This window comes from Stegodyphus dumicola, chromosome 8 (assembly GCF_044657685.1).
Source record: "Stegodyphus dumicola isolate Sdum_Otavi_A_Nest chromosome 8, ASM4465768v1".
Classification (NCBI taxonomy): domain Eukaryota; kingdom Metazoa; phylum Arthropoda; class Arachnida; order Araneae; family Eresidae; genus Stegodyphus; species Stegodyphus dumicola.
This window is the reverse complement of record NC_140775.1, coordinates 91,825,769-91,839,118: the sequence shown is the minus strand read 5'-3', so window position 1 is coordinate 91,839,118 and position 13,350 is coordinate 91,825,769. Positions and strand designations below refer to the sequence as shown.

Here is a 13,350-nt window from a genome sequence, read left to right as displayed (position 1 = left end):
ATTTAAACAGCTTATGCTTTATAGATATTTTTATATATATACTTTAATTACCTTATTTCTTGTTTAAATGCATATTTTACACATTTTATTTTAATTATTCACCATTTTATGACTTTTAACATTATACATCTGAAAACTAAATATATTACTTAAAATTCTTTTTTCGTATGAAAAACTTTAAAACAGGGATCTACACACAGTCCTACATTACGTTCCTTGAACTCGTAATAACTCATTTGCCGTTTTGGTGGATTTTTCCGGGAATGTCAACAAACGAAGCATCGTCACCTCATTTTCTTATCAGTCTCTTCTGAACAAAGTTTTGGAAAATGTCTTTCAGTTAATCTTTCAGAATCAATATCAGAATTTCAGAATCAATATCTGAAATATTTTGCATCATTTCTGCTATTTCATGCTCTGTTAAACATTTTCGACGCTTCGACATCGAAACTGTAAAAACAGAAAGAATTCACGTCTAACGAGATCTAATTATTTTCTAAAAACTGAACTGTAAACGAAAATACTCAACGCTTTAGCACATATAAAACTTCTACTTACAATAAACAACTACCACGTGCGATTTAAAAGAGACGTCATAAATCACGCCATTCGGAAACATTTAGTTCCCCGTTTGTTTATATAATCAAAAACATGTGTATGTGAGTCATGCTTCTCTCATTTCGAGTAGAAATTCTAATGTACATGTATCTGAAACCATATGGACATACAGTGCCATCTTGTGGCAGAAATTATAGTTTGAAAAACGTTCCAAGGTACTGGCACAAATACGGGACAGTCGGTAGAGAACGCAACAATGCTCTGGCACGCCTGCATGTCGGCCGGTAGATAAGTGTGTTCGTTGCTGGCACGTATATGTGACAGTCGGCGCGAAGGGGTTAAGACGCCGTTGAAATACTAGTTTGATTTGTAAATCCTTTTTTGATATCCTATGGATTTAACAATTTGGAAATTGCCCATGACGAAAAGTCTGCAATAGAATTTTGGTAAATTGACGTGATTTTAAGAATTGCACATACTCTGTATCCATGGGTACACATCGACCTATTTTCACTTTAAAAAAAAAAATACCAGAATCTCACAGAAATGGCACTGTGCTCACCCTTGACTTTATCTATGTACACATCAACCTATTTTCACTTAAAAAGTAAAAGAAAATTTCAAAAAGCGAAAAACAAATAAGTGGGTGATTCTGCACTTTACCAAGAATTTTTTCAAAGAAAAGTCATCATTCATTGTAGAAAATTATGTTTGAACAACCAATGAGATGAAATTATGCTTTATCGATAACTTAGTAGCGAAAATAGTGATGCAGGCATCCATTTAGTTATATTTAGCAGTTTTTATATAAATTATAATGATCTGAAATAGTTATTTACTCTTATGCTTCCATTCAGTTCATTTAGCCTTTTTTTATATAAATTATAGTAATAAAAAAGTATTATATGAAATTAACCTTTCATCTAAATTAAAACATCAATCTTAGATAGTTATTTACTATTACATTTCGTTTCCTGCGTTAGGGTAGCCGCAATTATTTTTGGCAGCACTGGTATCAACAATGGTTTGGTGATTTTTTACGGCCCTCAAAACTGAATAGTACCAAATTTACTTCATAATTTTCATTACAGATATCTTGAGTTTTAATGTATTTTTGCCTTGTCCGGAAGTGAGAACTGAATTAATTGAATGAGAAATACTGAATCCAGGGTTCTTAGCGATCCTTATAAGTGCTTATAAGTCCTTATATTTGAAAATAAAATATAAAGGCCTTTATAGGTGCTTACTTTTTCGTTAAAGTCCTCATTTTTTTGCTTTTAGTGCTTTTTTTTTTTTTTTTATGAATGCGCTATTTTTTTCCGTATTAAAGCCGAAACTAAATAAACAGCTTTTCTTCCTAATATGGAATGTCGAATGGTGAATAATACTCCCGGAAATAGCTTTCCCCTTTCTCTGCATTAACACAACCTTTGGTGTGCACGAAGAGTACAGACAGGTGCCTGTCATTCTATTGGTCAAAGAATTGCGAAAGCAGTAGAAAATTCCAGTACATTCGGCATTCTTTTCCTCCCACCCTAATATTACACGCGTTTGAATTTCTGTCAGGATCTTAATAATTTGCATTCTCATTCCGCTTGATCAGTTCGTATTCGTATTCATTATGATCGTTATGCTTATATTATAAGCATATGTATGAATGTTTATAATAACATAGTTGCAGTAACTGCTGAAGTATAGTAAACTTCCAAAAATGGTTGTGTTTTAATACAGATTAGCTTTCTCATTAATAATATTCGGAATGGCTTAAATAAAGGAAAAGTAATAGAATAGTCAAAATAATTTATTTTTTTTCCAATACATTATACAGTACGAAGATTGGGAGGTTCTCCCTTTTCTCCATAAAATCTCGATTATTGAAACTTAGAGTTCACTACAAAACAAGAAACTGACTTTTTTTTTTTTTTTTTTTTTGTGTGTGTGTGTGTGCGTGTGTGTGTGTGTTACTTTCCAATCTGGTTTGAATAGGACTAAAAGTTCTGCGGTCTATCAACCCAAGCAAAGAATGATTCTATTCCGGAAATTTAACGCCGTCTGTTTAAAATTAGAATGAAAAACACCCCAGTTATTTAGTTCTTTATTCTCCCAATACCGGCAGCTGTTGATTCTAATTGCGTAATATCACGTAGAGAAGAATAACTGCGCACGTATTGCGCAATAACATTTGCAATATTTTGTGGAGATAATTAATTTTGATGTTCTGTCCGAGATTTGTTTATGAACACTTAAAAGAGTTTTACTTTGGTTGCTAAGCAGAATATTTTTCAGTTCCATTGGTTTATTTTTATATGATGCGCATATCGAAATGTCAAAAGCATTTATTAAAGAGCGGCTACAGTGTACCCCCCCCCTCCACTCCTCTTTTTCAAGTTACGCTCGACTGTCCGAATATTTACCAATTTTCAAGTGTGCGAGTTAGTTAAGCTGGTTACTGTTAAAGGATGACTGCATGAAGCAAATTTCTGTCTTCTGATTTCAGAAATGTTCCTCTTTTTTACTTAAATTACTTTGCTTGCAATATCTGTTAAGAGAAAACTGATATACAATGAAAATTTAGAAAATGTTCAGAATTTAGATTTAAATTATATAAATATCGATATGAGTGGAAAAATAAATTTTATTTATTATTAGGTTCCAAGCGAATACAATAAATATGCCTTATTATTATTTATTTTCTCTGTTTTCATCATTAAATCTTGTAATATAGTTTAGTTCTGCATAGTTTTTTTTTTTCCTCTCATTGTAAACTAGTTCTGTAAATTGAACTGTTATTTAAAATTTAAAAAAAAAAAAAAAAAGTAATAATTTTCCGTGGTTCAGGTAATGCTTATTCTCTCTTAATAAATACTGCATTTCTCATATTTTAAATTGCAAGTGTAATTTTTAAGGTTGTGCGGTTGTGTATAATGTAATTAGACAGGTGCTTATTTTTTTAACTAAAATGTGGCAATGACCCTGTGAATCGTCTGTGGGGGGAAAAAATGTTATTGTTCTTTGCTTAATTTCTTTTATACATCGTTTTAGATTTATTATAGTATTTGAATAGAACATGTGGCAATGATTAGATAATTCTTAAGATGATATAAATTTTGTTCATTCTGAGTTAAAAAATGAATGAAATGTGAAATGTAATGCTTTTAAGTGAACCTAGGGCCAGAGTGTTGCTGTGGTAAACATTTATTCTATTGTGGTTTATGCGCTATCGACAAAGTAGGTTTAATGCAATCCAATAAGTTTAAATGAAATGAAGGAAAAAATGAGTATAATTTAATATTCCATACAAGTAAGTCATGTGGTGCGCACATCAGATTTTTTTTTTTTTTTTTTTTATTTCCTTTGCAGCTACAACATGTTAATCTGTGTTCTCAAAATTTGTAGTTGTTCTTCAATTGAGCTGAGATCTTCTGTCAAGCTTGTAGTTGCTGTATGCTTCTCAAGTTCTGGGTCTATGTTGTCAGCTTCTTCAGGAGCAGTTCTGTGAGAGTCCAACAGCTCAGATGTTATCCTTTCAACTTCCAAGTCTAATTCCCTAGCAAGATTGATAGCTTCTATAACACGAGTGATTTGATCACTTTCTGAAGTTCTTTTAATCTCTGTTTTGAAGAAGAGTGCATAATTCTTTCTTCAGGCACCATTCTAGTCTGTTTGGGAAATTTCTAATATAACACAAATAAATGTGTGCAAAATGATCTGTATGGGTGGTAATGCTGGAGTAAAATGCGAGATGGTATTCATAGAGTTAATTGTATAATATATGATGTGTTCTTTGATGAAACATTCAAATTTTTACTAAGACTAAAATGCTAAATGCTGTTTTTAAACTAGATGACAAAAACCTGCCCACTTTAAAAAAAAAGTTTATATATACTTAAAAAAGATAAAAGATTATTCGCTATGTTAGCTGAGCTTGAATTCTTATTAAAAAACTTAATTTTTTTTTTTAACTTGATCATGAAAATGTTTACATTTTGTTTTCAAAATTTGTTTTTAAGGCTATGTGATTTTAGAATTTCTGCTGTAAATGTTTCGGTTCTATCTGAAACTTAAAGTAGTTACCAGTAATTAAAATTAAGCAAAATTTTTCATTAGGAATTATGCAAAAAATTTTTAAATATGATTTCATTTTTGTTTTCTATTGTATATCGCATTGGATTTTAGAATTTTTATGTGGAAATTCTTATTAATGTTGGCAAATTTATACAATTCTTTGTACTTAATTATTTTCCCATGTAACATGATTTACATACTTCTGTTTAGATGATAGTTGGGCGATTTGCGCCACAGTTTTCTGGATATCAGCAACAGGACTGTCAAGAACTGATGGCCTTTCTTTTAGATGGACTTCATGAAGACTTAAACAGGGTTAAAAGAAAGCCTTATATTGAACTAACAGATGCTGATGGGAGACCAGATGAGGTAATTACTATTAGAAATGTTGTGTGTACTTTCATTTTTTGACCTAGAATATTAGTATGTAGAAATTGCAGTGTATGACTATGTTATTGACTTTTACTTAAGGTCAGTGTATTAAGTTGACTCTGAATGTTTACAACGGGATATTTTCATAAAGTTAAAAAAAAAATATTCAGGAGTGAATGATAATTTTAAGAAGATACTTGTTTGGATAATTGATATAACATTTAAATAAATACCCAGTTGGTAATATTAACAAAGTAAATTTAAATTATTGCTCATAATTACGATTTTAATGCTTATAAAGCTTTGGATGGTAACGAGGGTAGAAATCTTCTTTATTTAATCTAAATTTGTTATAAAAAATGATAAGGCAGTTTTGTTCTTTTCTTTTTAAGATGTGGGATATATTTATATAAATATGGTTTTATTTTTGGAAATAAATGCATGTTCTTTGTTATTTATTAATTATGTTTTAATCATTTGGTTCTTAATAAATTTGAATACAGTCAAAAGTCGTTAATCCGAAATGATCATTAATCCGGCCCTCAAGAAGCCAGTATACAAATGATACCATATGTAAATAAACATTAGTAGAGTTTGTAGTATGATGAGTGAAATTTAAAAGATTGTGTCTCTGATTTTGCTGATACAGTCAAAAGTCTTTAACCCGGACGTCCATAATCCGGAATGATCTATAATCCGGACCTCAAAGCTAGAAACTTTCTGCGCATGCGTCAACGCATGCTGCCTTGACGCATGCGCATATGCGTGTACACGTGCGTGTAATACGTTTACGCGTGTGCATTTAATGTATAACGGACGATATAAGCTAAGATAAAATTATCTAATTATCTGCTTCAGTTAATGTTGCAGATTGCGTTGTTCCTTAATCTTCGAATTTGATCTGGTGTATTATTTTTTGCAGACTGTTAGAGCAATTTTATAAAAAAAGGTTGGAACTTTCGATTACGTGAAATAGCATTTCCGATGCTGGATCTACAAAGGGAAAGCCTGTTTCGATGTCCATCAAACAAAAAGTGGAATTGCTGCAAAAAATGGATAAAGGGTCATTTCTTTCTCTAACCATTCCGAAATCTGTTTATCAATTTCACGCTACTCTACGTGGTGGGGAGGTTGTGGCGCGCAATGGATTGGAGGTTGATCTGTCAGCACTATCCTTAATCTTCAGGGAAGATGTTTTTATTTTATTCGGCGTATAATTCTTTACTAAATGTAGTATTTCATCTCAATGTACTCCGTCTTTGATATGATTTAAATCAAATTCCTCATCATTGTAAATATCATGAATACAAATCAAATAGTTTTCTGGTTGCAATTTTCTAATTTCGACTATGCGTAATGTATGCTTTACGCATGCGCGCGTTGAAAGAAATGTATAATAAAGTAAACAAATAAATATTAAGCTTTTTTTTTTTTTTTTTTTTTTTTTTGTAAATTTTGATACCCTTTAGAACATAATTGTTCTTTATTTCATAAATTACGGTTTCATATTTTTAATTTTATAATTTCTGCATGCCATCTTACCAGGTTTAAACTGATGATCGATAATCCGGAATCGCCGAAATCCCGACGAGTCCGGATTATAGACTTTTGACTGTATATATTAATAGCAACACTATAATTCAGTCTCATTAATAATGTTATTAAAATTATTTCATGAATAATGTTATTAGAATTGGTCATATTTAATTATTCAAAATTAGCAATTATTTACCAAGAAATCTAATATAGAAGAGCAAAATTCTAATAAAAAATTATGAATAATTTTCACATTTGTTCAAAGCTCCTTGTTTCTTGAACCATACGTGAATATATATTTAAAATTTCTGGCTTATTTAACATTACTATTGCTGTGTTGTACCTTTAGGAAAAGGCAGTTAAATTGATGAAATTAAATTTTTTAAGCTGTTCTCATCCTGCCTATGGGTGGGCACTTTGAATCTAGGAAATTCTCATTACGTGGCATGTATATCAATTCCCTTGTTGCTAAGAAAGTTATCTTATATTTGAATTACTTTATCAGACATTAAAAATATGAAAATTAAAGAGACGCTGTAGATAAAAGTGAATTATATGATATATATTGTAATTGTAGTGATCCAAAGCTAACTCACAGATGACTGATTTATTACTAGAATTTTTCATTGCATCAAAAACACGGCTCGAAAGGTCCTTAAAGAGTCCTTAAAAGTCCTTAAATTTTTTGGAATCGATTTTTGGTCCTTAAAAGTCCTTAATTTTGGCCAAAATCAGTAGAAGGTCCTTAATTTTAATCATCTGAAATTTCTGTCTGTTTTTAGAACTGCCACATTTTGAGTGTGAATTAGCATTTTGGAGTAATATTTTTAGCGATTCACTGACATATAGGGTAATCTTTTGAATGGGTTCATGTATTATAATTTGTTTCTAGTTCTAATATAAATGATGGGATACTCGAGTTTTTAAGCAAGAAGTGAAAGATAAGCATTTCGAAATTCATTTTTTGTGATAAAGAGCTCTTAAACCTTTTTCGCTTTTGGGAATGTGAATTCTTTTATTAAGCGGTTCTAAATTTGGCGATTTTAAGATCAGTTTCTATAGAAACATTTTAATTCCAAAATATGAGAATTTTTCGATGATTTTTTTTTAAAACATCGTAACATTGATAATTTTCATTAAAATATGGTAATGTATTGAAATTATATTTAGAAAATAACATTAAAATAAAACATTTTTATTTTTCACTGTCATATTATAAAGTTCCATTTTGGCAACTTATTATACAATATTTTGAATCTGAAAAATAAACAAGGTATAATGCTATAAAGCATAATTTACGAAACAGCTCTTAGAAAAAGCAAAATTAGCTATGTAAATAATTAAAAATACTTTTTTAATTTTTTTATAGTAAGCATTTTTCCCATGTAATTGTCTTAGAATATTCAAAATTCTCAGAATATGCATCAGTTTTCTCTACAAAATTAATTTTACACTCTTTCCCTCCTTTTTTTTTTTTTTTTTTTTTTTTCCAAAATATATCTGGCTTTTTGTTGTTACAGATTTGGTTGGGATAATTTTTCTTTAGTATTTTTGACATTGCAGCCTGGAAAATTTAGAAGGATTTGAAGGCAAGATTTATAGACCCACGATTCTAGAAGATTAGAGAAATAGGTGACAAAATGAAAAATGTCTCCATGGTATCAACATATAAACACATAATGGATGCATTTTACAGAAAGTTTGCGATGAATTTCTTACTTTTTGGAGAACGTCTGCAAGAACAATGGAAACATAATATTTGAATGTTTTACTCCTGATACTAGAATCTTTTTTTCTTAACATGTTTATCTTCCCTTTATTTTCTCTACTTTTCACTAGACAAAAGCATGGAAAATATCAAAAATGCTTCTAATCTTATCACTTGGGCAGACATTATAGAAAGAGATCTTTTTATTAATAAAGAAATTGAAAACTTACAATTTAAAAGATTAATCTAATGTGTCTAAATGCATTGTACACAGAGCTAGTGCTATGCATTTTCCCACCTGATGCAATCTTTGTGTATCCTAAATTCTGCTGCCTAGTGCCTATTTAAATTCTGCTTCCAATGCCTGCTCTAAATTCTAAAAATTTTGCCATTTCTAGATTTTGTTGTTCTGTATGTAACTAAATTGTAAAAATTCTGCCACACCTGCTCTGTAACCGGCCTTTACCATATATATTTCATATTTCTTCTGAATGTTCATATTACTAAAAAATTAAATTAGCCGCTTTTTCTGTACATTCTAAATGTATTTAGTGTTTTTTAGAATAACAGAAATCCTTAATTAAATCCAAAAATTTTAAAATTAAAAAGAAACACGTTGAAGAAAGAAACCGAATACATAAAGAAAATTATTCTTCAAAGATATGTGCAGTTATTATTATGTAAATTACCCAATTATTTATGATTTCAGCCTTTACTATAATTTTCCATTTCTGTTTCCTCATATGATAGAGTTACTGAGCCAGATTAAATTAAAATTAAATTGTATAATCTTTGACCACTAGTCTACATTTTTAGTTTGAATTTGACTGTTGTTGTTTAATTATGCCACCATGAGATGTAATTGACTTTGTTAGTATCAGAACATGCCTTTATTAAGTTATTTTTAAATAAGAGTCTTATTTAAACCTTTGTCTGATATTGTAGTTACTTTCAGACATAGTGATAATTTGCTTCACGTCTGTTGGGGGTTTTGGACTATTTAACTTTTACCAGATGAAGTAAACCCTCATAGGTACATTGTGAAGAAGTTTACGAGTTAGGAGATAAATCACGCAGAAAGTAGCAAGAGCATTGGTTTGCATATAGAGACAAATCTCTAATTATTGTTAGGAAAGATGCTTAAAGAGAAGGAAATCGATATAAACTAGCCAAAATGTTTGGTAAGGCTTCAAATTAAAATGACGGATAAATATTTTGTTGAGCGTTGTTGTTACGAAACATAAATGTTTTGTAGCTTTTTATGTGTAATTATTCTAATATCCTTTAAGAATCAGTGTCATAAATTACATGCATTTTAAACTGTGAAATTTTATTAGATTTATATTTTAATAGGATTGTTAAATAAATTTAGATGTCATGTAAATTCATAATGACTAAGGTTACCTACTCACCTAATTTAATTATTTATAACTAACTGCTTACCCTTAAAAATTATCTCTACATATTAAAGCGAGTTATTGCCTTTCATTAATAATCACTGTAGTCACAAGATGAAACACAAAAATGTAGAAATTCAAGTAAAACATATTCTCTGCATCTAGTGAGACTTAAAATAATACAAAACAACTTTAACCTCTGGTGCTTTAATGGCTTATTGGAACCTGAAAGTATATTAACTGGGTTACAACCCCTGGAACTCTACACAAAGCTATAACACTAACTGCATCAAACAGAGCCTGACTAACTTTCAACACTTGTCAACTGTGCCTACATGAGGCCTTTCCGGTTTGTTCTAATCAGCAGGTCTCTCTCTAAACAAGCAGCAGCGGTAATAACATTCAGTCTTTTGTTATGAATGATGCTGATTATGATCTTACTTCTCATTTTAACCTATGCCATTTGACATGAAATCTACCTGCTATTTACTAAACCTCTAGACCAGAGATTCTCTAGAAATCTCTGATCTTTTGACTAAAGTGTACCATCTAAACAAAAATTCAAAACCTTTAGTACCACCACCACTCTCTAACAAAGCTCAGATCGCATAAATTTAAGAGTGTTAGAGAAAAAAACTCAATCAGGATGTTGGGGTTTTAATTTTTCAAATAAATAGTTAAAAATACTTTGCTTCTTTGTGTACCACCTATTTGCTTCTTGCATACCACCAGTGGTACGCATACCACCGTTTGAGAACCTCTGCTCTAGACTGACTAAGTATGTGACAAAATGAGACATAAAAAAAAAAAAATCAACATATAAAGCTAACTATTAGTAAAACGTAAATGTCACTTATCTTCTTTCAAATATGTCCTACCTATTCTATGTGTAAATATTTAATGCTACTTGATAAACTGCATGAAGTTTATTTTATTCTCAAACTTATTAATAATTATGTTAATTAATTCATGTTTAGTAATAATGCATACTATGTAGGAATCTATTTTATTTTTAGGATGATATTACAAAAGTGAAATTCAGGCATATAATAATATTTTTAATTGAATTTATTCAGTTCCCATTTGCTTATAGGTCCTTAATTTTTTTCATTAATGGTCCTTAAAAGTACTTAATTTTCATGTGCAGAAATGTGTACGAACCCTCAGAAAGAAAACTGTTATCAGACTGAAGGTAACTGTTCTGTCAGTATGTATTTTTAATTTTATATATTAATAGTAACATTGCATATTTTTTAATAGCTTGTGGCTAAAGAAGCATGGGAAAACTACTTAAAGAGAAACAATTCTATCATAGTGGACATATTTCATGGCCTTTTGAAATCTACGCTGGTGTGCCCTGAATGTTCTAAAGTTTCTGTTACATTTGATCCTTTTTGTTATTTATCACTGCCTTTACCAATCAAGAAAGAAAGACAAATAGAAATCCTATTAGTTACAAAGGATCCTCTTAAAAGGCCATTGAAAGTGAGTAGTTGTTTAAGATTTATTCAAGCATATTCATATTTAAAATGTATAAAACTGCTTTTGAATGATTTTTAGTCTGTATCATACAAAAGGAAGTTCAGCTGGTGTAACAGTGCACTGGCTGCCAATGGGTCCCAGGTTCAAATCCTGGAGAAGACATGGGTGTTTAAATGTATAGTATTTGTGGGGCAAGGTGGCACTCAAAATACATGGCAAGTTGAAAGTTCTCTTCAGAGATTGGTGGTAGGGAAAGAGGAGTGGAAAACCCTCGAACTACAGCAATACTCAATCACCTGTGGTACTACAGAGGTACTGGCCTAGCTTCTGCTTGTACCTGTGACATTCAAGGGCAGTTAATCGTAAAAATTTAATTATTTCCATAATATGCATAGTAAACATATTTTAAATTCTTTTAATTTTTTATTTATTTATTTATTTTTATTTAAGATGAAGGTTACAGTGCCAAAGATGGGTATAATTCAAGATCTCTGTGAAGCAGTATGTCGAATGACTCACATTCCAGCTGGAAATGTAAGTCATATTTGTCATTTAATATAATTCATCTCAATTTTTAAACTTTTTTTTTCATTTTATAGCATTGTTATGAATAACAATTTGTGTCAGTAAATTCAAAATATTAGACACCTTACTGTTTTTTCAAAATTCATTGTATTTGAGTTCATTGTTTAAATGCAGTGTCTTTAAATTCATAAATTATGGTGTATTATGCTCTGAAATTTTTTCAATATTTTCATCCTTTTTTCAGTTGAAAGTTGCAGATGTTTATAATCACAGGTTACATAAAATTTTCAATAAAGAAGAACATTTAAGTAACATATTGGAAAGAGATGAAATTTTTGTGTAAGTATTCTGTTTTTGTCCCAAATTGATAATATTTGTTTAAAATAAATATTTTTGGAAGCAATTATCATTCACGCAAATTTTAATTTTAGGTATGAAATTCCTGCTGCTCAAGAAGATGGATCTGAATACATAATCCCAGTATATTTAAAAGAAAGAAGGTATTTGAATTTAAATTACTTTTAGTATTTTAGACATTTCATTTCTTTAAATGTTCTATGATTCCTTTGTTATTTGCTGTGTGAATTACAGTAAAGCCTGACTGTTTGGCATTCAGCTAGCTGGAAAGCTCAAGTAGCCAGAATATTTTTGAATTTCAAAAACATTTTCCTCCAAAAAATTTTATAAATGAAAGATTTGTATCTCCATTATTGAACTTGTAATAATATTAACTCTCTCAGAGTTGCCAACTCTCCTGATTTAGGCAGGAGACTCCCGATTTTCGACCGCTCTCCCGCCAACCCGATTTACAATATATTTCTCCCGACTTTTTCTTATTCTTAATATTTCTCACGATTTTTATGGAACTTGGCTTAATACTTCGTTTTATGAACAAAAAAAAAAAAAAAAAAGTGATTTTGGACATCTGAAAGCAACTGAATTTTCTCTAGATTATATCTAAAATGAAACCTTGCGAATCAGATGAGAATTTCTGCTTTGTGATTGACAGCATACGTATCCAGCAACGTCGTTCTCCAGTTGTCCAATGGGCATCGAGCTCCACTGCGTGTCATCTGGCATATATTAGCCAATGAGCACAAAGCAAGCTCGAGGCCGTTGGCCGTTCTTTGGATGTTCTTTCGCTATTTCGTTTATCTTGTCCTGAGTTGTGTGAGTACACGTGCCTTTAGGAAATAGTTTTAGAAATTATCGTCTTTTGATGTGTCTGCGAGAAAGGTGAAATACTCGTGCACGTTTCAAAAATCGTACACAGTTGACTTTCCTTCCATTATTTCTTCCAGGAAATGTAATAAATTTGCGATGTGTACCATCTGTCGTTGCGATTTTTCGATTCCGCTTGGTGGAAGGGCAGATGTTCTCAAACGTGCGTACACAAAAACACAAGGACAACATGAGTTGTTTTGAAAAAACGAAAAATTAAATTTTTCTTCGGAAACAAAAGACCAAAAAGTGATTAATGCAGAATGTCTGTTCTCTGCCTTTTTACTGGAGCACAACCTGCCACTCAATGCATCGGATCACGCTGCAGCTTTATTTAGAAAAATGTTTCCCGATAGTGAAATCGCTAAGAAATACGAAGTGCAGTTGTTAAAGAAATGGGTTTGAAAAACAAATCTTCAGTTATTGATTGCATTAAAACAGCTCCGTTCTGCCTCTCTACGGATGAAAGCAATAATACCAATTCAA

The 13,350-nt window shown here is 30.7% G+C and overlaps 1 protein-coding gene across 1 annotated transcript in view; it reads left to right on the top strand.

The window, feature by feature from the left end:
* LOC118194231 (ubiquitin carboxyl-terminal hydrolase 15-like) overlaps window positions 1–13,350 on the top strand; it is a 103,456-nt gene that overhangs the window by 52,627 nt on the left and 37,479 nt on the right. The window contains exons 10-14 of the mRNA XM_085822124.1: window positions 4,834–4,992; window positions 10,897–11,121; window positions 11,569–11,652; window positions 11,888–11,982; window positions 12,075–12,143. Coding sequence (XP_085678250.1) covers window positions 4,834–4,992; window positions 10,897–11,121; window positions 11,569–11,652; window positions 11,888–11,982; window positions 12,075–12,143 — 632 coding nt within the window. The remainder of the gene's footprint in view (window positions 1–4,833; window positions 4,993–10,896; window positions 11,122–11,568; window positions 11,653–11,887; window positions 11,983–12,074; window positions 12,144–13,350) is intronic.